General features: G+C 39.2%; 1 protein-coding gene across 1 annotated transcript in view; it reads right to left on the reverse strand.

Moving 5' to 3' along the window:
- Nucleotides 1–25620, reverse strand: part of LOC137427471 (leucine-rich repeat-containing protein 2-like) — a 165469-nt gene that overhangs the window by 95814 nt on the left and 44035 nt on the right. Inside the window, exon 8 of the mRNA XM_068117001.2 lies at nt 3295–3518. Coding sequence (XP_067973102.2) covers nt 3295–3518 — 224 coding nt within the window. The remainder of the gene's footprint in view (nt 1–3294; nt 3519–25620) is intronic.

A 25620-nucleotide genomic window follows, 5' to 3' on the forward strand; every position in this document is an offset into this window, starting at 1 on the left:
TATCTAAAATAAGCTAAGAAATAAGCTAATAAATTATCTTCCTAACTGCTAAGCTAATTATCTTGCTAATTAAGCTAATAATTATCTAAAATAAGCTAAGAAATAAGCTAATAAATTATCTTCCTAACCGCTAAGCTAATTATCTTGCTAATTAAGCTAATAATTATCTAAAATAAGCTAAGAAATAAGCTAATAAATTATTTTCCTAACCGCTAAGCTAATTATCTTGCTAATTAAGCTAATAATTATCTAAAATAAGCTAAGAAATAAGCTAATAAATTATCTTCCTAACCGCTAAGCTAATTATCTTGCTAATTAAGCTAATAATTATCTAAAATAAGCTAAGAAATAAGCTAATAAATTATCTTCCTAACCGCTAAGCTAATTAGCTTGCTAATTAAGCTAATAATTATCTAAAATAAGCTAAGAAATAAGCTAATAAATTATCTTCCTAACCGCTAAGCTAATTATCTTGCTAATTAAGCTAATAATTATCTAAAATAAGCTAAGAAATAAGCTAAGAAATTATTTTCCGAACCGCTAAGCTAATTATCTTGCTAATTAAGCTAATAATTATGTAAAATAAGCTAAGAAATAAGCTAATAAATTATCTTCCTAACCGCTAAGCTAATTATCTTGCTAATTAAGCTAATAATTATCTAAAATAAGCTAAGAAATAAGCTAATAAATTATCTTCCTAACCGCTAAGCTAATTATCTTGCTAATTAAGCTAATAATTATCTAAAATAAGCTAAGAAATAAGTTAATAAATTATCTTCCTAACCGCTAAGCTAATTATCTTGCTAATTAAGCTAATAATTATCTAAAATAAGCTAAGAAATAAGCTAATAAATTATCTTCCTAACCGCTAAGCTAATTATCTTGCTAATTAAGCTAATAATTATCTAAAATAAGCTAAGAAATAAGCTAATAAATTATCTTCCTAACCGCTAAGCTAATTATCTTGCTAATTAAGCTAATAATTATCTAAAATAAGCTAAGAAATAAGCTAATAAATTATCTTCCTAACCGCTAAGCTAATTAGCTTGCTAATTAAGCTAATAATTATCTAAAATAAGCTAAGAAATAAGCTAATAAATTATCTTCCTAACCGCTAAGCTAATTATCTTGCTAATTAAGCTAATAATTATCTAAAATAAGCTAAGAAATAAGCTAAGAAATTATGTTCCGAACCGCTAAGCTAATTATCTTGCTAATTAAGCTAATAATTATCTAAAATAAGCTAAGAAATAAGCTAATAAATTATCTTCCGAACAGCTAAGCTAATTATCTTGCTAATTAAGCTAATAATTATCTAAAATAAGCTAAGAAATAAGCTAATAAATTATCTTCCTAACCGCTAAGCTAATTATCTTGCTAATTAAGCTAATAATTATCTAAAATAAGCTAAGAAATAAGCTAATAAATTATCTTCCTAACCGCTAAGCTAATTATCTTGCTAATTAAGCTAATAATTATCTAAAATAAGCTAAGAAATAAGCTAATAAATTATCTTCCGAACAGCTAAGCTAATTATCTTGCTAATTAAGCTAATAATTATCTAAAATAAGCTAAGAAATAAGCTAATAAATTATCTTCCTAACCGCTAAGCTAATTATCTTGCTAATTAAGCTAATAATTATCTAAAATAAGCTAAGAAATAAGCTAATAAATTATTTTCCGAACCGCTAAGCTAATTATCTTGCTAATTAAGCTAATAATTATCTAAAATAAGCTAAGAAATAAGCTAATAAATTATCTTCCTAACTGCTAAGCTAATTATCTTGCTAATTAAGCTAATAATTATCTAAAATAAGCTAAGAAATAAGCTAATAAATTATCTTCCTAACCGCTAAGCTAATTATCTTGCTAATTAAGCTAATAATTATCTAAAATAAGCTAAGAAATAAGCTAATAAATTATTTTCCGAACCGCTAAGCTAATTATCTTGCTAATTAAGCTAATAATTATCTAAAATAAGCTAAGAAATAAGCTAATAAATTATCTTCCTAACCGCTAAGCTAATTATCTTGCTAATTAAGCTAATAATTATCTAAAATAAGCTAAGAAATAAGCTAATAAATTATCTTCCTAACCGCTAAGCTAATTAGCTTGCTAATTAAGCTAATAATTATCTAAAATAAGCTAAGAAATAAGCTAATAAATTATCTTCCTAACCGCTAAGCTAATTATCTTGCTAATTAAGCTAATAATTATCTAAAATAAGCTAAGAAATAAGCTAAGAAATTATTTTCCGAACCGCTAAGCTAATTATCTTGCTAATTAAGCTAATAATTATCTAAAATAAGCTAAGAAATAAGCTAATAAATTATCTTCCTAACCGCTAAGCTAATTATCTTGCTAATTAAGCTAATAATTATCTAAAATAAGCTAAGAAATAAGCTAATAAATTATCTTCCTAACCGCTAAGCTAATTATCTTGCTAATTAAGCTAATAATTATCTAAAATAAGCTAAGAAATAAGCTAATAAATTATCTTCCTAACCGCTAAGCTAATTATCTTGCTAATTAAGCTAATAATTATCTAAAATAAGCTAAGAAATAAGCTAATAAATTATCTTCCGAACAGCTAAGCTAATTATCTTGCTAATTAAGCTAATAATTATCTAAAATAAGCTAAGAAATAAGCTAATAAATTATCTTCCGAACAGCTAAGCTAATTATCTTGCTATTTAAGCTAATAATTATCTAAAATAAGCTAAGAAATAAGCTAATAAATTATCTTCCTAACCGCTAAGCTAATTATCTTGCTAATTAAGCTAATAATTATCTAAAATAAGCTAAGAAATAAGCTAATAAATTATCTACCGAACAGCTAAGCTAATTATCTTGCTATTTAAGCTAATAATTATCTAAAATAAACTAAGAAATAAGCTAATAAATTATCTTCCTAACCGCTAAGCTAATTATCTTGCTAATTAAGCTAATAATTATCTAAAATAGGCTAAGAAATAAGCTAATAAATTATCTTCCTAACCGCTAAGCTAATTATCTTGCTAATTAAGCTAATAATTATCTAAAATAAGCTAAGAAATAAGCTAATAAATTATCTTCCGAACCGCTAAGCTAAATTCTTGTATAATAACCTTCATTATTTTAATGCATGCAGATAAGGCTTATATTGCCTTAAAACTCATTGCGATAACCTTAAACATGCACGTATGAGGTAAGAGTGTGAAAAACAGCAAGATGAAACCTGGATAATATATACATTTTCTGTTTCAAACTTTTAACTTCCGTGTTGTTCTGTTCTCACAGAAATGGTATACTCACCTCGTCGGTGCAAGTCCTTAACATAGCTCATCATGAACTGCTTGCTAGCTTGCTCCCATTCCACATCCACCTCCTTCACCCTTTGGAGAGACGAGGCAGCGCAAAACGTCGGGAGCGGACGGGGAGAGGAGCAATGGAGCTGCCTGGAACAACTTCTAGTCCCGCTCAAGTCCTCCTCATCACCTGAAGACACTTTCTGCATGCCATCCTCGAGTGTGACGAGCCTGAGAGTACATGTAGACACACTCAATTCAACTTGACCACGTAAGCAGAAGTTTGATGTTGTTGTTTTGTGGAAAAGTTTTCAGTACATTTTTCAGTTTTCGTACTAATTAATACAGGTACTGCCAAGAAAAATCATCAGTTCTTACTTGTTAATATTGTAAGGAAAGAACAGCTTTTCAAATTAATTACCTTATCAAATGAATTAGGTCATTGAAGTATAATACAAAAGAGTTGGTGGAGGGTTTTTTTGTTCAAAACGTTTATGCCTCAGCAGTGCCGGCATTATACTCATTTTCTATTTTGTAACAAGGTACTCAAATACACTTCTTCTATAAATCAAACTAGATTTCTCTTCCACTATAGCATTATCTGTGTCCTGTGTCTATATATATGTATGTATGTATGTATGTATGTATGTATGTATGTATGTATGTATATGTATATATATATCTGTGTCCTGTGTTGTGTTGTCACTGAACTACTCCATCAAACTTTTGTGATATCCTACCAAACTTCTGATATGCACATATCTCTCCCGTCGGTATGTCCTAAGGGTATTTTTGGGGGGAAAATGTCCCATTTTTTTTTCAACTTAAGTCTTCAACTTCAATTGCTAATAAAATGTAATATCAGGTATATTACAAATAAATCTGTGCAAAATAATTGTTTAAATTATGATTGGTGTAAACCATGACAACACAGCAACTCAGGTACAGTCATCTATCTATATATCTATATATCTGGGCAGTGTCTGTGTTGTCGTTGAACTACTCTCCAAAAATTGTTTCCGTGGTTGTGAAGTGTTTTTAATAACGTGGTAGTGGTTTTGAATCACGTGGTGGTGAGGTATTTTGAATTATGTGGTGGTGAGGTGTTTTTAAACCACATGGTGGTGAGGTGTTTTTAAATCACATGATGGTGAGGTGTTTTGAATTACGTGGTGGTGAGGTGTTTTGAATTACGTGGTGGTGAGGTGTTTTAAATCACGTGGTGGTGAGGTGTTTTTAAATCACGTGGTGGTGAGGTGTTTTTAATTACGTGGTGGTGAGGTGTTTTGAATTACTTGGTGGTGAGGTGTTTTTAATAATGTGGTGGTGAGGCGGTTTGAATTAGTTGGTGGTGAGGTGTTTTGAATTAGTTGGTGGTGAGGTGTTTTGAATTGTGTGGTGGTGAGGTGTTTTGAATTAGTTGGTGGTGAGGTGTTTTGAATTACATGGTGGTGAGGTGTTTTGAATTAGTTGGTAGTGAGGTGTTTTGAATTACTTGGTGGTGAGGTGTTTTGAATTACGTGGTGGTGAGGTGTTTTAAATTACTTGGTGGTGAGGTGTTTTTAATTATGTGGTTGTGAGGGGTTTTGAATTAGTTGGTGGTGAGGTGTTTTGAATTACTTGGTGGTGAGGTGTTTTTAATTATGTGGTGGTGAGGTGTTTTGAATTATGTGGTGGTGAGGTATTTTGAATTCGTTGGTGGTGAGGTGTTTTTAATTATGTGGTGGTGAGGTGTTTTTAATTATGTGGTAGTGAGGTGTTTTGAATGAGTTGGTGGTGAGGTGTTTTGAATTAGTTGGTGGTGAGGTGTTTTTAATTATGTGGTGGTGAGGTGTTTTGAATTAACTGGTGGTGAGGTGTTTTTAATTACTTGGTGGTGAGGTGTTTTTAATTATGTGGTGGTGAGGTGTTTTGAATGATGTGGTGGTGAGGTGTTTTAAATTACGTGGTGGTGAGGTGTTTTGAATTATGTGGTGGTGAGGTGTTTTGAATTATGTGGTGGTTAGGTATTTTGAAATAGTTGTTGTTTAGGTGTTTTTAATTATGTGGTGGTGAGGTGTTTTTAATTACTTGGTGGTGAGGTGTTTTTAATTATGTGGTGGTGAGGTATTTTGAATTATGTGGTGGTGAGGTGCATTTAAATTACTTGGTGGTGAGATGTTTTGAATTATGTGGTGGTGAGGTGTTTTGAATTATGTAGTGGTGAGGTGTTTTGAATTACGTGGTGGTGAGGTGTTTTGAATTATGTGGTGGTGAGGTGTTTTAAATTACGTGGTGGTGAGGTGTTTTGAATTACGTGGTGGTGAGGTGTTTTGAATTACGTGGTGGTGAGGTGTTTTGAATTATGTGGTGGTGAGGTGTTTTCTATTACGTGGTGGTGAGGTGTTTTGAATTATGTGGTGGTGAGGTGTTTTGAATTATGTTGTGGTGAGGTGTTTTGAATTACGTGGTGGTGAGGTGTTTTGAATTAGGTGGTGGTGAGGTGTTTTGAATTAGGTGGTGGTGAGGTGTTTTGAATTAGGTGGTGGTGAGGTGTTTTGAATTACGTGGAGGTGAGGTGTTTTGAATTATGTGGTGGTGAGGTGTTTTAAATTATGTGGTGGTGAGGTGTTTTACATTACGTGGAGGGGAGGTGTAATCGTCCCAAACTTCCAGTCTGCACCTACCCCTCCCCTATGTGTGGCTGAGGGGTTCTTTCTTGAAAAAAAAACATTCAACCTAAATCTTCAACCTAAATTGCCTATAAAAATGTAATATCACAAACACAACAAATACATTTATGCAAAGTAATTGTTTGTATTATGATTGGTGTAAATCATGACAACACAGCAACTCAGGTACAGTGATTATCCTCAGCTAAAATAAGCCCGTTCCTCTGCAACGATGTGTGGTGAGGCGAGCGTAGCGAGCCGAGCCAAGCTAGTATATATCTGTATATATATATATACATCTACATATCTGTACAGTGTCTGTCTTGTGTTGTCCTGTACAGTGTTGTGTTGTGTTGTGTTGTCACTGAACTACTCCCTCAAATTTTGGTGAAATCCTACCAAACTTCTGGTATGCACCTACCTCTCCCGTCGGAATGTCCTGAGGGCATTTCTTCTTGATATATATATATATATATATATTCCTTTGAAACATTTTTTTTATGTCATCTTAAATCTTCAACTTCAATTGTTTATAAAATGTAATATCATGTGTATTACAAATACATTTGTGCAAAATAATTTTTTGTATTATGACTGGTGTAAACCATGACAAAACAACAACTTTTGTTGTTGGCGGAGTGTGCAGAGTCTGATTTATATTTTGACGCCCTCAAATCCCAACCCAGCTATAAACTGTCATCCCGGTGTTTCACAGGCAGATTCATTCAGCAAAATGTGTGCCGTCCCTCAGGTGGACGTTTCACTGGACGTCTCGTCTGTCAGCATTAGTTGATAGACATTAACGATCCCATGGTGTCCTTGAAGAAACGCAGGCGGGCCATTGCTTGGATGATGGCCAAATTACAAACCACCCAGTATACCCTTTGGCAAGAAACTGTTTCAGCAGCACCAACGCTCTGTAATATAGTATATGGTACATCACAAAACACCTGACTGAGGAACGGGCTTGTTTTAACTGAGGATAATGACTGTACCTGAGTTGCTGTGTTGTCATGATTTACACCAATCATAATACAAACAATTATTTTGTACAAATTTATTTGAATTTATTTGCCACGTGATTCATGACACCTCACCACCACGTAATGCAAAACACCTCACCACCAATTAATTCAAAACACCTCACCACCAATTAATTCAAAACACCTCACCACCAATTAATTTAAAACACCTCACCACCAATTAATTTAAAACACCTCACCACCAATTAATTTAAAACACCTCACCACACATAATTTAAAACACCTCACCACCACGTAATGCAAAACACCTCACCACCAATTAATTTAAAACACCTCACCACACATAATTCAAAACACCTCACCACCAATTAATTTAAAACACCTCACCACACATAATTCAAAACACCTCACCACCACGTAATGCAAAACACCTCACCACCACATAATTCAAAACACCTCACCACCAAGTAATTCAAAACACCTCACCACCACATAATTCAAAACACCTCACCACCAATTAATTTAAAACACCTCACCACCAATAAATTTAAAACACCTCACCACAATATAATTTAAAACACCTCACCACCATATAATTTAAAACACCTCACCACCACATATTTCAAAACACCTCACCACCACGTAATTCAAAACACCTCACCACCACTTAATTCAAAACACCTCACCACCACGTAATTCAATACACCTCACCGCCAAGTAATTCAATACACCTCATCGCCAAATAATTCAATACACCTCACTACCAAATAATTCAAAACACCTCACAACCAAGTAATTAAATACACTTCACCACCAATTAATTCAAAACACCTCACCACCAATTAATTCAATACACCTCACCACCAAGTAATTCAATACACCTCACCACCACATAATTCAAAACACGTCACCACCACGTAATTCAATACACCTCACCACCAAGTAATTAAATACACCTCACCACCAAGTAATTCAAAACACCTCACCACCAAGTAATTCAATAAAACCTCACCACCAAGTAATTCAATTCACCTCACCACCAAGTAATTCAAAACACCTCACCACCAAGTAATTTAATAAAACCTCTCCACCAAGTAATTCAATTCACCTCACCACAAAGTAATTCAATAAAACCTCACCACAAAGTAATTCAATAAAACCTCACCACCAAGTAATTCAATAAAACCTCACCACCAAGTAATTCAATAAAACCTCACCACAAAGTAATTCAATAAAACCTCACCACCAAGTAATTCAATAAAACCTCACCACCAAGTAATTCAATAAAACCTCACCACCAAGTAATTCAATAAAACCTCACCACCAAGTAATTCAATAAAACCTCACCACCAAGTAATTCAATAAAACCTCACCACAAAGTAATTCAATAAAACCTCACTACCAAGTAATTCAATAAAACCTCACCACAAAGTAATTCAATAAAACCTCACCACCAAGTAATTCAATAAAACCTCACCACAAAGTAATTCAATAAAACCTCACCACCAAGTAATTCAATAAAACCTCACCACCAAGTAATTCAATAAAACCTCACCACAAAGTAATTCAATAAAACCTCACCACCAAGTAATTCAATAAAACCTCACCACCAAGTAATTCAATAAAACCTCACTACCAAGTAATTCAATAAAACCTCACCACAAAGTAATTCAATAAAACCTCACCACCAAGTAATTCAATAAAACCTCACCACAAAGTAATTCAATAAAACCTCACCACAAAGTAATTCAATACACCTCACCACCAAATAATTCAATAAAACCTCACCACCAAGTAATTCAAAACACTTCAAAACCACGGAAACAAAAGTTTGATGGAGTAGTTCAGTGACAACACAGACACTGCCCACATGTGGAGATAAATAGATAGCTAAAAGTATTTGCTGAATGAATCTGCCTGTGAAACACCAGCAAACAAACACTTTTAGATCCAGTTGATAGCTGGGTTGGGATTTGAACCCAGGCTAGACATCTTAAAGGCGAGTGAGTGTACTTTTAGGCCATCCTGTCAGTATATACAGTGCATTCAGAAAGTATTCAGACCCCTTCACTTTGTTCACATTTTGTTATGTTGCAGCCTTATGCTGAGATCGTTTAAATTCATTTTTTCCCTCATCAATCTACACTCAATACCCCATAATGACAAAGAGAAAACGGGATTTTTTTTTTTTTTTTTTTTTGTATACAAGATCGAGGCTCGTGAAAGAGCGAACATTAATCACACAGAAAGACAAACCGACACATAAAACATATAACATCGGGAGCGGTAGACAAGATGGGGAGAGAGGGGGAAGGACACAAACACAACATTTGAGAGCAGGGACCGAGAGACATGGAGACATCGAGAGATCTGAGAGAGGGCGAGGGCTTTGGGGGGGGGGGGGCATGGGAAGGGGGCGGTGGGAGAGGTATAAAACATATGGACACTGCCAGGACTTCCAGGAAAGAAGTTGGAATTTCAAACAAGGTGGATCTGGGGTGAATTAGCGGGGGTAGAAAAGATCAAGGTTTTGGATGGGGGAAGATAAGAGATGGTGGTGAACAGCTGTTTTAAAGACCTGGAGGGAGGAGTGGGATTGAAGGGAGTGAGGGAGTTTGTTCCAGAGGCGGGAGAAAAGAGGAATGAAAGAGTGAAGGTGAGCAGAGAGCCGAGATTTCGGCAGTTTAACCATCAGAGGGTTGCTGGCAGATCTTGTGCGACCTGTAGGAATATTTGGGGGACAGAGCACAGAGAGAGCTGGGGGTGCAAGGCCGGAGAGGAGTCGGTAGAAGACAGAAAGACCACCTACCTGCCTGCGGTGAGTGAGTGAAAGGCCCTCAGAGATAGCTTCATCGCGGGAGATTCCAATAATTCTGAAAGCTTTGGTTTCAACAGCGTGAAGCCGAGCTAGGTGTGAGGCAGGAGCACCGGCCCATAGGGGAGAACAGTATTCCATTGAGCTGCGGATGAAAGCCTTGTATGTGGTGAGGAGCTCAGGTGTGCCGAGGAAGGACTTCGCACGACGGAGGATGCCCAGTCGGCGACTGGCTTTGGAGGCCAGCTTGGAAATGTGGTTTTCCCAAGAAAGATCATGGCAGATAGTGAGACCCAAAATCTTGAGCGACAGAACTTCTTGGAGAGGATTGTTGAGAAAGTAGATGGGAGGGTTGTCCAGTCGATCTTTTCGGAGAGACATAGTAAGAGTGTGAGATTTGTCAGGATTGAAAGACATGTTCCACTTGTTTGACCAGTCTGTGATTTTGTCCAGGTCTTCAGAGAGTGAGGAGGCAGCAGACTGCCGATCTGAGGGAAGAGGAATGGAGCGGCAGAGAGTGGAGTCATCAGCAAAGAGATAGAGAGGATTTTCGAGAGAGTCAGAGAGATCATTGATGAAGACCAGAAAAAGCACGGGGCCCAGAACACTGCCTTGGGGAACTCCAGCCTGAACAGGAAGAGGAGATGAGAGAAACCCATTCAGGGCCACACGTTGACGACGACTAGAGAGGAAGTCCGCCAGCCATGCGTGGAGATTTCCATGGATACCAAAGGAGGAGAGTTTGGTGAGCAGAGCGGGGTGCCAGACCATGTCGAAGGCACGTGATATGTCGAGGGAGACAGCTCTAATTTCCTGTTTGGCATTGAGGACCTCCATCCATTGTTGAGACAGCAGAAGCAGCATGTCCAGAGTAGAGTGACCTGGTCTGAAACCAAATTGATGATCAGAGATCAAGCCATTGGAGAAGAGGAAAGATTTCATATCCGAAGCAATGATGGATTCCATGACTTTGCTGATAATTGGGAGAAGGCTGATTGGTCTGTAGTTGCTAGGATCTGTTTTTGCACCTTTTTTGTGCAAAGCGGTGATGTTGGCTGATTTCCAAGCAGATGGCAGTTGACCTTGAGCAAAAGAGAGGGTGAAGAGAACAGAGAGAGGGTGAGATAGAGCAGCAGAGCAGGATTTTAGGACCCGTGGGCTGATGCCGTCGGGTCCAGTTGCAGAATCAGAGTCGAGGGTTGACAGAAACTTTTCCACCTTGTCAGGAGGAAAGGACACGGAGTCCAGGAGCAGCAGGGTACGACTGGGTATGGTGGGTACAGAGAGGGATGGGTTTGGGACACAAGATTTAGAGGCAAACACAGAGTTGAGGCATTCAGCTTTTTCACGTGCGGAGTCAGCTGTGTAGCCGTTTGAGGTAAGGGAGGGGATGGAGGGGGAACAAACACCAGAAACGGATTTGACCAGACGCCACCAGGATTTGGAAGAGGTAGACAGATAAGAGAGTTCGGTCTTGAGAATGGAGAGATATTGTTTCCTGGCTCTCCTGAGGGTGGACACACACTTGTTTCGGGCTTTGTGAAAGGAAATGAGATTTCCTTCCGTTGGATTTGCTTTCCAGGAGACGAAGGCAAGTTGTTTCTGGGCAACAGCCTCACCACAAGATTCCGTGTACCATGGACGGGAGGAAGGGTATGACAACTGAAGACGAGATGGGATAAATCTGTGCATGAGAGAGAGCAATTTACTTTGAAAGAATTCCCAGGATGAGTTGATGTCAGAGGTGGTAGAGATGGGAGACCAGTCCAGATGATTGATGGCTGCTTGAAGACCGTGCCAGTTGGCCTGAGTGAAATGCCAGACTCGTCGACGCTGAGCAGGCTCCCTGAGGATGGTCAGAGAGATGTCCACTTTAACAAGGACATGATCAGATGATCCGATCGGAGCAGAGGAAGAGCAGCAGACATTTTCAGGGAAGTTAGTCATAACCAAGTCCAGAAGAGAAGATGCTCCGTTGACTGAGATCCGGGTCGGGAAATTGACAGATTGTGTCAGTCCCAGTGAGTCGCAGAAGTCCTTTGCTGAGGAACCATGGCTGGTGAGAGAGGTACCCACACCCAGCCAACTGGCATGATGACAGTTGAAATCACCACATATGAGGAAGAGAGAGTTGGGATGAGTAGATAGAAGTTGGTCCATATCATCAGACAGCGAGATGTAGATGGAGTCATCACTGTTTGGTGGACGGTACAACACACATATGAACAAGAGGTGGGAGCGAAGGGGAAGCCGTAGCCAGAGGTATTCCTGGGGGTGAGGTGGAGAGAGTGCAGTGCAGGGCGAGTGAGGAAGAGAGTTTTTGATAAAGATAGCAACCCCGCCTCCAGGACGAGGCTCAGGTCTATCATACCGGAGGAGGGAGTAGCCCGGGAGAGATACTATGGAATCAGAGACATCATAAAGGAGGAAAGTTTCTGTTAAGCAGATCACGTCTGGTTTGACAGAAGCAACCTGTATGGAGAGATCAGTTAAGTTTGAACGAAGGCCCCGGATGTTTGAGGTCCATACCGTTAATGAAGAGGAAGGGGGAGCATCAGATACAGAACAGGGGGGAGGAGGGGTAGGGTAAGATGTGGAAGAGGTGGAAGAGGTAGGGAGAGCTGTTGAAGGTGTGTCAGAGATTTCAGAATAGCTCGGAGAAAGGGAAGGATGGGGCGGACAAAAGGTTTGATGGTGATTGGGTGAGCCACAATGAGGTGTTATTTGAGGAGGGGGAAGAGCGAGGCAGAAGGTTGGGGGAGATGGAGGTGAGAGTTTGAAGGGGGAAGAAGCGGGGAGGACGCTTTGAGGAGGGGGAGTGAGAGGGGGGAAATTGAGAAGCAATGAGGGTGGGGAGATTTGAAGGGGAGGGGTGAGGGGGGAGTTTGGGAGGGAAGGGACAAGGGGAGGGATTTGAAAGGGATGGGATATGGGGGAGATTTGGAGGGGAGGGGTGAGGCAGGAGTCTAGGAGGGGAGGGGCGAGGGGGCGTCTTGGCGGGGAGGGGTGAGGGGGTAGTTTAGGAGGGAGGGGGCAAGGGGGGAGATTTGAAAGGGATGGGTGATGGGGAAGATTTGGAGGGGAGGGGTGATGGGGAAGATTTGGAGGGGAGGGGTTATGGGGAAGATTTGGAGGGGAGGGGTGAGATTGGATTTTTGAAAGTGTACGATTTATGGGAAACGAACATTTATTGCAAAATGAGTTTCTTGTGACCTTCGAGTTAAAAATACGTTTAAGGACGCTGGATGGAGGATGGAGTGCAGGAGAGTTTAGGGAATGTAGAAAAAAGGCACTATAGGAGATGGATATTTTTTTTGGGATGAATTGATTTGGTGAGCAAGTCGAAAGCAGCCTTTTAAAGAAGAAGAAGAAAAAGGTGTTATAAAATATGACGGAATACATAACTTGAGGGGAAAGTGTAAACATTGAAGGTTAATGAGTGAAAATTATCTGGGGAAATGGGGGAGAAACACGTGGTCGAAGAACGAACGAACGAATAAGAATGAATAAACGAATGAGAACAGAGAAGGAAATGTTTTTTTTTTTTTTTTTTTTTTTTTTTGAGTTGAGATTTACACAAGGAAGTAGGCTATGGGTGAAAAGACTGGGAATACAGAGAACGAAAGTTATTGGATCACAAACGACGGACCGCTGAGAAAAACAAAGCCTCAAGGTTGTACAGTGCACACTGTACAAGGCCTCAAGACACGACACGAATTAACACGATTTTCAATACAGGTATGAAAGATTTGCACCGAAAAATCTTCGTCGGGACACAATATACGTACAACACCATAAATAAATACAGTTTTAACGAAAATACAAATGGGAACAATCACTTAAATTCGATTTCAAATCGTTCGCGACGCGGCAAAGGCCTTGCTCGCGACACGGCAAACAGACGATCAATTTATGAAAGATAAACACCGAGAAACAACCAAAGTTGCACACAATAACTTCACACACCGAAAGATAAATACAGTTTCGACAAAATACAATTGTGAACAGACTTAACTTCGAAAAACGTGGAGACCGTGTGGAGCTTCGAAAATCCCTGCCGCCGTCTCCAAGATCTCGCGAGATCTCCTATCTCGCGAGAAAATCCCTGCCGCCGTCTCGCGAGATCGCGAGATTTTAGAAAGTTTTGCAAATTTATTATAAAAGAAAAAACTGAAATATCACATTCACATAAGTATTCATACCCTTTGTTGAAAGGGTTGAAATGACACTTGAAATTTAGCTCAGGTGCCTCCCAATTCTCTTGATCATCTTTGAGATGTTTCTACACCTTGCTTGGAGTCCACCAGTGGTAAATTCAATTGATTGGACATGATTTGGAAAGGCACACACCTGTCTATATAAGGTCTCACAGCTGACAATGCATATCAGAGCAAAAACCAAGCCATGAGGTCGAAGGAACTGCCTGCAGAGCTCAGAGATAGGATTGTGTCGAGGCACAGATCTGGGGAAGCCTACAAAAAAATCTCTGCTGTATTGAAGGTTCCCAAGAGCACAGTGGCCTCCATAATTCTTAAATGGAAGAAGTTTGGAACAACCAGGGCTCTTCCTAGAGCTGGCGGCCCGGCCAAACTGAGCAATCGGGGGAGAAGGGCCTTGGTAAGAGAGGTGACCAAGAACCCGATGGTCACTGTGGCTGAGCTCCAGAGATCCTGTGTGGAGATGGGAGAAACTTCCAGAAGGACAACCATCACTGCAACACTCCACCGATCTGGGCTTTATGGCAGAGTGGCCAGACGGAAGCCTCTCCTCAGTGAAAGACACATGAAAGCCCGCTTGGAATTTGCAAAAAAGCACCGAAAGGACTCTCAGACTGTGAGAAACGGGATTCTGTGGGCTTTCATTTCATTCATTTTGCGATGTATGAGCTTCACTTTTTAATAACTTAGGATGAACTCTTGGAATGCAGAAGGCATACCAAGTCACAGACAAGGTTTCATATAACTCAGCTTGCCTTTACTAAGACAAAGCATCACCATAACACGTCACAATCCGTGCCGTTTCATGGTTTTCTACGTTAGTAATATTGCTTTATTACATGTAACATACGATCCACTCATGATTCTGTGTGCTCCCATATATGTAATACAGATTATTTTATAATTTGGATCACAACTTGTATTACATTCATAACGGAAGAGTTATCTACCGGAAGAGTAATGTAGATCTACCATTATGGTAGATCGGCTAACTGCCCAAATTTACATTAATTGTTCAAATCATGATAGTAGCCCGAAATTTGGTGGAAATGTACTATATTATATGTAGAATTTAAAATGATTGGTATGCAGCATAGCCACCAATGATAACTCCATCAAAATGACCACTATTTCCAAGATGGCAATCATCCCCCCAAGCCCTCTCCCTCCCACAGATCTTTCGCTGTCCCTGTTCTCTACTGTTGTACTTGTGTGCTTCCCTCTCTCTCCCCATCTTGTCTCCCGTTCCCTTTTTGTATGTTTTGTGTGTCCGTTTTTTTGTGATTGATGTTAGATCTTACACGAGCTTGTATCTTTTATACAATAAAATAAAATAAAAAAAATGCATAACAACTAGCTTATTTATATAATCTTTATGGAGTTATGTTCTCATGATGACAGAAGCATGCAATTTGGTGGACATGTAACTTATTATATGTGGAATATAAATGATTGGTAACCCACACGAAGAGCATGTACATTGTTTATAAGCAAAAGTTTGAGTTCCAAAACCATTGCCCAGTATTTAAATAGTGAATGCTGTTCACATTTTTCTTCACACCATATATGCCTGAATCCAACCACACCCGCATGTTCATCATTTTCATCATTTTCATCACTCTCTGCTTTGGGAAGCCATGTTTTGCAAGTTAAGCTATTTAAACACGTTATCACTGCAGGAAAAACGCTTTGGGGAAGTGGGACGTTATTAGTATTAATATTGTTGTAATAACATTAATAATATGCGATTATCATTAATTTTGTCATAAAAAAGCGTCTTTGGAAAAACGCCACGATAAATCTTCTTCTTTGGAAAAACGCCACAATAAAGCTAATTTAACATTTATATACACCTCAACACGCAATGCCATTTACGGCAATGGCGGGGAAAACCCGCTCGGGGGAGAAAACCCCCTTGGTGAGGGGGGCAAATGAATGCGCTACAACCTTCATTATGTAACCCTTGGTCATCCTGTCAAGTTTGGTTGAGATTGGATAAGTAACGACGGAATGTATTGGGGTCAAAAATTCATCAGACGGACACAAATGGCGTATTTTAGTATGATGTACAATGCAGCGATATGCAGGTGCGCATATCGTGAACGAGTGACATGGCTAGCTCTCAAGATTCCATTGGCTCTCCTGGGTGTCGTTAAGTCAGCTTGCACAATTACTCCTACCCATCCACTGTTGTCTACCCAGTCACCAATCATTTTCAACACTACCATCTCTATATGAAGACCAGCTAACATTATGATGCAGTTGTCCTCATTGTATGGACTTGTTATATCCCATTGAATCTCTTCAGAATGCAAACAGTGGATGATCCAATTCAATGACAGGAGTTTGGCCTGGATTGATTTTTCAAGTGGCTTTATTTATCTATCACTGTCATGGCATCTAGAATCATGACATCTGATTGTGCACTTTCTGTGAAGAGTGGCAACAATGCCGTGATAGCTGGTAGCCTGTTAATTTTAGGCTGATGGGAAGCATGGAATGCGATATGACTCAGGTCATCATAGGTGTCTGGAAAAAAAAAACCACAACATAGCATGCAGATTCATATATAGCTATATACACTGCATGACAGAGTAATGTGTATGGTACTTCAATATAATAGGAATAATAAACCTGAAACGATGTACAAGCTACATCAAAGTCACTGTAATCATTTATGTAGGTCAGAAGGGTTGACCTATGCTGAAACTCAGACATAATATTATGTTTTAGACACATATTATTTGCAATTACAATTGATAATTAAATATAGGTTCACAACAATAACTACAACAAACTAAAACTACAAACTCGCTATAGCAGTGCCTCAAAAGTCAAAACGCTGTATAAAAGAGAGGCAGTTTGTGGAGTCTGGTGCTATGCACTATTGCATAATAAATGCTTTCTTGTGGAGAGGTGTATGTGAAAAACCCCCTTGGGAAGGTGGGAGGGGGTGGGGGGTGGTCAAATAAAATCAATACAACTTCCCCCATGTGACCCTTAGTCCTCCTGTCAAGTTTGGTCAAGATTGGATAAGTAACGACCGGATGTATCGCGGGCAGACAGACACCAAATTGCGTATTTTAATACGATGACCAGCAGGGACCCGTAGAACGAAAACCCGCTCTTTTTTGGGTGTATAAGCAACGAAGTGCTGCCTCGCATGCTCCCAGAAGTTTATGTTTAAGCAATGTAAAGGCAGGGCATGGCGATTGCGAACATGACAGGTTCGACGATGTGTTCGGCCTGAGCTGCATGGAAATCAAAATGTCTGTGGGTGGAGTCAGCCTTCCTACTAATGACGTCTTTGTAGGTGGAGTCATGCCAACTGTCCAACCAATCAGATCAGAAAGAGGGAAACAGACAGACAGAAAACTGTCGCTACATTAATATATATAAATGATGACAATATGAAACTTTACCCATGAACTCTAGACTTGACATATGGGCTCATTTAAGTTTTTACGGCATAGCCCATTAGGCGAAGCCATCTAGAACAGAGTTTGTCTGTCCGTATGCATGTCCCCTCAAACATATACCAATCAGAGCTGAGGATCTGGTCACATGACAGGGTAATGTGATTACGTCTGATGTCATTACGGCGGTACGGTGGCTGACTCTCCACACACCGCCATTTTGATTTATATGTCGTTCAAGCCAAACATATCGTCGAACCTGTCATATATCACAATCGCCATGCTCTACCTTTACACTTTTCATTCAGTGTGAAACACAAACAAACCGATTGTTAAAATGATCATCAAATATCAAAAGTATAGACGTTACGTCTCTTCCAACATTACGGTACCGTACATATAGGCCTTCGGCTTTATGACTCGTCTTCGGACTGCTTCGGACAAATTAAGCCCAGGTTTCTTAATACAGTCGTGTATCGTTTCAGTAGTATCGTTTTTGTAATAATAATAATAATATCGTAAATATAACCATAACACTTTAATCCCAATGTCGTGAATGGAAAGTTAATGGATTGAAGCGATGTATGGTTCATGATCAATGATGAGCGGTGTTCGGCACGAATATTAATAACCGAGGAAGTAAGGAATTAGCCTCGGTTTTTAAATGGTAATATCATTTTCGAAATAATGATAATGTAAAGTTAATATTATAGTAAATCTAATCGTAACACCAATCCATTCCTAGTGACTGCAAACTTACTGAAAGTTAAAATATATCAGTTTTGTGTCCGTTACGTCATTACGTCTATAATGTCATTACGACGGCTGAGTCCACTGACCAACATTTAAATTTACAAGTACACCCGCTCACTACGGGAGCTGCAGGAAGGATCATTCCTCTTTGGGGTATATAGATTACAGTCGATCTATGGTCGGGTCTCAAGAACATTGGGTGTCTGTTCATTTACCAAGTTTCTTGTAGAGAGATCGTTATTTGGTTTAAGCATTCGAGCAAGCACTCCATTCAAAACCCTTAATGAACGGCTGGCTTGGCAAGCGCTAGCTAGTTGCTTGGTAAATGAGCACACCTCCAACCCTTTTGGGTACATAGATTACAGTAGATCTTCGCTCAGTTCTGTAAGTAAAGCTTACCTCAATGATGTCGGGATTCCCCCAAATTTCTTTGTTTAATGTTATAAGCAGCATTAGCGACTGTTTGAAAAGCTAATAATATGTGTTTGTGGTTTATAATATTTTACAAGCCCGGCTACACCGCTGTTAGACATTCGGTCTTGTTTAAGGTTACTTAGTTATCTAGTTCCGTCAAGTCGTACTGGACGACTTCTGGTGACATTCATCATAATTATATATTTCTCCAAATATCGGTATCCTGCACTGCTTCCTGAAGCTGTGGAAGAAACAGCTTGGTTGCAGCTCTTACCCCATCCATCCAGCACATACGAGGTCTTCCTCTTCCTCTTCTTCCTCAAGCATTCCCAACATGTTTGACTTCTCCAGACTTTCGTTTTCTGCATGTGTGGTCTCCAAAATGTGACAATGCCTTCTAATGTACACGGTGGTCTAATTCCGTTCTTCAAGCACTGATTGGTTTGTTCTTCTTGCAGTCCATGGGATTTTTAACATTCGTCCCCAAAACCACAATTACGGTTACAGTCAATGACAAATGTGCTTGCTTGCTCTAGAGTCCAAATGCAAAGTCTTAACAGTTCTCTAAGAATAGCATCGTGATTCACATGCTTTTTGTAAGGAGCTTATGTTATGAATCCAATTCAAGCGTGCAGAAATAAACATGAAGCTGCAACTGTGTTGAAATACTGTCATCTTAATGCCCAATTATTAAACTTTATCTTGTATAACACAACATTAAACATTTGTTTTGAACAAGCATTAAAGAAAACTTTTTTTACAACTATGCCACAGCTAAAGTTCTAAAGGCATGTACAATCCATTTCAATACATTGTGTACTCACCCATATCAAATAAAGTGTCAATAATAAAAGATATTCAAAGTACAGATTTCATGATGTGTTCAAAAGACATCAGACCTCAGAAGACAAATGCTGTTAGAGAGCCAAGTCAATCATTTTTTTTCCAGCCAAAGAGACTCATATGGCTATATTTGTTATTCAAACATGGCAAATAAATACATTATCTTTTGTGATGGCAAGTCTGGGAACGACTCGGCTGTACAGATAATGCCCTGACTTTGGCATCTACATTTGAGATGTTTCCATGTTGAGATATGTCAGTGCTGATGATAATACCCAGAGGCTTAACAGATAAGGCCTCTGTCAATGAAAAGACATGATAAGCACATAAGATTACCAGTGTGAATTGAAGGTCAGGGTGATGTTTATACGAATCCGATCAACTTTTGATCCTATCATGTTGCTGTCGCTGCCTGCCTGATGTACGTATGCAAAACAATGTACAACAAGTACAAAAAGTTTTAATTAAAACAAAAGCCGCGTCGATGTTACACAATGCCTAGATGCAGCTGTGCCTATAACGTCGATGTTATAGGCACAGGACATTCCTATTGATTCGATTACTTGATGTTATTTTTGTGCAAAGTGAAAATATATCTCGGCAATTTCCCGTGTGTGGCGACGAATTTTTAATATATCTCGGCATTTTCCCGTCTCTTATTTCGGGCGGTGTATGACTGACCATGCCGCGATTTAAAAATATATATATCTCGATGGACTTGAAGTTACAGGCCTTTGAGAATTCATTTTGTTCTATAAAGGGCAACTTTCATCGGATTTTCTTCCCGTTTTTTTTCAACCGAGTCTAAAACTATGTTAGCGACTGTGAAAAATGAAATGATATATCGAATTTGATTTGAAATAAAACTGTGTGAGAGAGGAAGACACCACGGGCCTACAAAACAGGCCTCAAAGCTATGCGAGTTAATAAAATGGTGGATATTTGTTTATATGAAGGCTCTCCCAGAATGGGTGGAGCTATGGTTCCCAGAATGGGTGGAGCTTTGAGGTTTTGTCTTCTCTGCAAGAACAAGAAGAAGAAGAAGAAGAACAACAACAGCAGAGGGCACTCTATGAGCAGCGTCTGCGACGCGGCTAAAAAGATGAATCTGCAAATTGCAAAATATTCTATTGAATCAGATAGGACATTCATCTTTAAGAGAAATCTGATTGGACCAAGGAAATCACCTTGTAAGACAGCGGATATTAAGAGGGTGGGAAAAACACACTTCAAAGGTCAACTTTTATGTTTACCTCTGCCACTAAAGATGAGTGGAGGTTGTGTGTTTTCACCAGTGTCTGTTTGTCTGTTTGTGAACAGGATATCTCCAAAAGTTGCATACGGATTCGGACGAAATTTGGTGGACAGATTGGGTGTGTGACAAGGATGAAATGGTTAGATTATGGTGACGATCTGAATCTGGAGCTGAGAATTTCTAAAGTGATTCTTCACCGTTGAGAGATGGGGGACAAAAACAAAATATAGCATGATATTTCAAAAAGTTGTGGATGGTTTCGAACTAAACAATGTGGATGAGCTGGTTAGGTGATAAGAACAAGCCGATTTGATTTTGGTTCAGGTCCAGATATAGATTCAGTGTATCAGTGGGATGAATGAATGAATGATCGTTATAAGGCCATTTTACCCGCTCGAGCGGGGGTTAGCCTTGCGGGTCCCATGACAATCATGGTTCCCTGTTTTGAGGCAATATTTTTATGGCCGGATGAGGAGGGGAAGGGGGGAGGGGGTAGGGGAAGGAAAGGAAGGGGTAGGGGGAAAGGGAGGGGGGTGGGGGAGGGGGAGGGGGGTGGGGAAGGGGTAGGGGGGAAAGGGAGGAGCATGGGGGAAAGGGAGGGGGAGGGGGAGGGGGGAGGAGGCTGGGGAAGGGGTAGGGCGGAAAGGAAGGGGTAGGGGGGAAAGGGAGGGGCATGGGGGAAAGGGAGGGGGAGGGGAGGGGGAGGGAGGGGGAGGGGAGGGGAGGGGAAAGGGGAGGGGGGAAGGGGAGAGGGTAGGGTGGAGGGGGAAGGGTAGGGGGAGGGGAGGGGGGAAGGGGAGAGGGTAGGGTGGAGGGGGAAGGGTAGGGGGAGGGGAGGGGGGAAAGGGAGGGGGAGGGGGAGGAGGGAAGGGATACACAATGTAAACTGTTCAGCCTGGCAGGGGTATGCACTCTACCGAGTGCTGTTAGAGTTACAGGTGCGAAGAGGTCAACCAACCATGTGTGAGGGGAGCTCTTTTATTCCACTAGCTAAAGCAGCCTTACATGCAAGTCCGGCAGCCAAACTACACAAAAGGTATCAGAAATTTCCAGAGTAGTTGCGCTGAGCTCTTACTTGAAATTAAAAGCATCCATATGTTACAATTTGTTTGTTGAACGATCAGACGACAACAAAAAAGGCAGATAAAAGTTCAAAAGATAAATTTGTAACTAAAGATAGTGGGAATAAATGTAGATACAGGTGACTAGGAGGAAAAGTACACCAAAGTGATTTAATGAATACTAGAAAATGTCCCTGTATGTCAAACAGGGGGTCGGGATGAAGTAGGAGGAAATAAAGATGACTCATAAATATATTAAAGTATACTTGATGTAGCTATTCTTTACAAAGGTTAATTAAAGAGAGTGTCACACCTACGTTTCATTTTTCATTTATACCCCTCCCATCCTAATGCTACACACAAGAATGAAAGAAGATGTTAGATCATGAAAGGTAAAAGTAGAAATATTAAGTTATGGAGTTTTAAAAAATCATCATGATATAGCCAAGAACATTCACACTGCTTTAAACACCATTTCTAAAGACGAGTGACTGCACTAAAGAAGTGTGACTCAATATGCCTTGGACTTTGATGTTCATTTTGCTTGAGGTCTGCAAAAATTAAAAAAAAAACTCCTCCATCTGACCTCAAGCACCGGCACGTGACCAGAAGCTGCCACATGGTGAATAAAAACTGGTCTGTGCCAGGGCTCGTCGTGGTCTACTGGCCTGAGGAAGCCTGCTGTGAAGCAGGTGAAATGTCACCTGCGAGACGGGGTCTCCTCTTGCCTATTTGCTTAAATTTGCGGAGTAAATCTAGTTTTACTTTCTGGTGGAAAGCGCCTTTGTTTATTTAAATATAAATATATATATATATATATATATATATATATATATATATACTAGCTTGGCTCGGCTCGCTGCGCTCGCCTCACCAAGCGTCGCTACAGAGGTACAGGCTTATTTTAGCTGAGGATAATGACTGTACCTGAGTGGTTGTGTTGTCTTGATTTACACCAATCATAATACAAACTGCAGGCAGGTTTGTACTTTGCACAAATGTATTTGTTGTGTTTGTGATAATACATTTTTATAGGCAATTTAGGTTGAAGATTTAGGTTGAATGTTTTTTTTTCAAGAAAGAATCCCTCACCACATACATAGGGAGGGGTTCGGTGCAGACTGGAAGTTTGGGACGATTACGCCTCACCACCACGTAATTCAAAACACCTCACCACCAAGTAATTCAAAACACCTCGCCACCAAGAAATTTAAAACACCTCACAGCCATAAAACACGTAATAAAAACACCTCACCACCACAAAATTAAAAACACCTCACAGCCATCAAACACGTAATAAAAACACCTCACAGCCATAAAACATGCAATAAAAACACCTCACAGCCATAAAACACGTAATAAAAATACCTCACAGCCATCAAACACGTAATAAAAACACCTCACAGCCATAAAACACGTAATAAAAACACCTCACAGCCATAAAACACGTAATAAAAACACCTCACCACCACAAAATTAAAAACACCTCACAGCCATCAAACACGTAATAAAAACACCTCACAGCCATAAAACACGTAATAAAAACACCTCACAGCCATAAAACACGTAATAAAAACACCTCACAGCCATAAAACACGTAATAAAAATACCTCACCACCACGAAATTGAAAACACCTCACAGCCATAAAACACGTAATAAAAACACCTCATAGCCATAAAACACGTAATAAAAACACCTCACAGCCATAAAACACGTAATAAAAACACCTCAGAGCCACGAAATTAAAAACACCTCACAGCCATAAAACACGTAATAAAAACACCTCAGAGCCACGAAATTAAAAACACCTCACAGCCATAAAACACGTAATAAAAACACCTCACAGCCACGAAATTAAAAACACCTCACAGCCATAAAACACGTAATAAAAACACCTCACAGCCACGAAATTAAAAACACCTCACAGCCATAAAACACGTAATAAAAACACCTCACAGCCACGAAATTAAAAACACCTCACTGCCATCAAACACGTAATAAAAACACCTCACAGCCATAAAACACGTAATAAAAATACCTCACCACCACGAAATTGAAAACACCTCACAGCCATAAAACACGTAATAAAAATACCTCACCACCACGAAATTGAAAACACCTCACAGCAATAAAACACGTAATACAAACACCTCACCACCACAAAATTAAAAACACCTCACAGCCATCAAACACGTAATAAAAACACCTCACAGCCATAAAACACGTAATACAAACACCTCACCACCACAAAATTAAAAACACCTCACAGCCATCAAACACGTAATAAAAACACCTCACAGCCATAAAACCCGTAATAAAAACACCTCACCACCCCGAAATTAAAAACACTTCACAGCCATAAAACACGTAATAAAAACACCTCACCACCCCGAAATTAAAAACACTGCACAGCCATAAAACACGTAATAAAAACACACCACCACAAAATTAAAAACACCTCACAGCCATAAAACACGTAATAAAAACACCTCACCACCACGAAATTAAAAACACCTCACAGCCATAAAACACGTAATAAAATCACCTCACCACCACGAAATTAAAAACACTGCACAGTCATAAAACACGGAATAAAAACACACCACAAAATTAAAAACACTGCACAGCCATAAAACACGTAATAAAATCACCTCACCACCACTAAATTAAAAACACTGCACAGCCATAAAACACGTAATAAAAACACACCACCACAAAATTAAAAACACTGCACAGCCATAAAACACGTAATAAAAACACACCACCACAAAATTAAAAACACTGCACAGCCATAAAACACGTAATAAAAACACACCACCACAAAATTAAAAACACTGCACAGCCATAAAACACGTAATAAAAACACACCACCACAAAATTAAAAACACTGCACAGCCATAAAACACGTAATAAAAACACACCACCACAAAATTAAAAACACTGCACAGCCATAAAACACGTAATAAAAACACCTCACAGCCATAAAACACGTAATAAAAACACCTCACCACCACGAAATTAAAAACACCTCACAGCCATAAAACACGTAATAAAAACACCTCACCACCACTAAATTAAAAACACTGCACAGCCATAAAACACGTAATAAAAACACACCACCACAAAATTAAAAACACTGCACAGCCATAAAACACGTAATAAAAACACACCACCACAAATTTAAAAACACTGCACAGCCATAAAACACGTAATAAAAACACACCACCACAAAATTAAAAACACTGCACAGCCATAAAACACGTAATAAAAACACCTCACAGCCATAAAACACGTAATAAAAACACACCACCACAAAATTAAAAACACCTCACAGCCAAAAAACACGTAATAAAAACACCTCACCACCACGAAATAAAAACACCTCACAGCCATAAAACACGTAATAAAAACACCTCACAGCCATAAAACACGTAATAAAAACACCTCACAGCCATAAAACACGTAATAAAAACACTTCACAGCAATAAAACATGGAATAAAACACCTCACCACCACGAAATAAAAACACCTCACAGCCATAAAACACGAAATAAAAACACCTCACAGCCATAAAACACAAAATAAAAACACCTCACAGCCATAAAACACGTAATAAAAACACCTCACAGCCATAAAACACGTAATAAAAACACCTCACAGCCATAAAACACGTAATAAAAACACCTCACAGCCATAAAACACGTAATAAAAACACCTCACAGACATAAAACACGTAATAAAAACACCTCACAGCCATAAAACACGCAATAAAAACACCTCACAGCCATAAAACATGGAATAAAAACACCTCACCACTACGAAATTAAAAACACCTCACAGCCATAAAACACGTAATAAAAACACCTCACAGCCATAAAACACATAATAAAAACACCTCACAGCCATAAAACACGTAATAAAAAT

Source organism: Myxine glutinosa, chromosome 1 (genome assembly GCF_964187855.1).
Source record: "Myxine glutinosa chromosome 1, kmMyxGlut1.1, whole genome shotgun sequence".
NCBI classification, from domain to species: Eukaryota; Metazoa; Chordata; class Myxini; order Myxiniformes; family Myxinidae; genus Myxine; species Myxine glutinosa.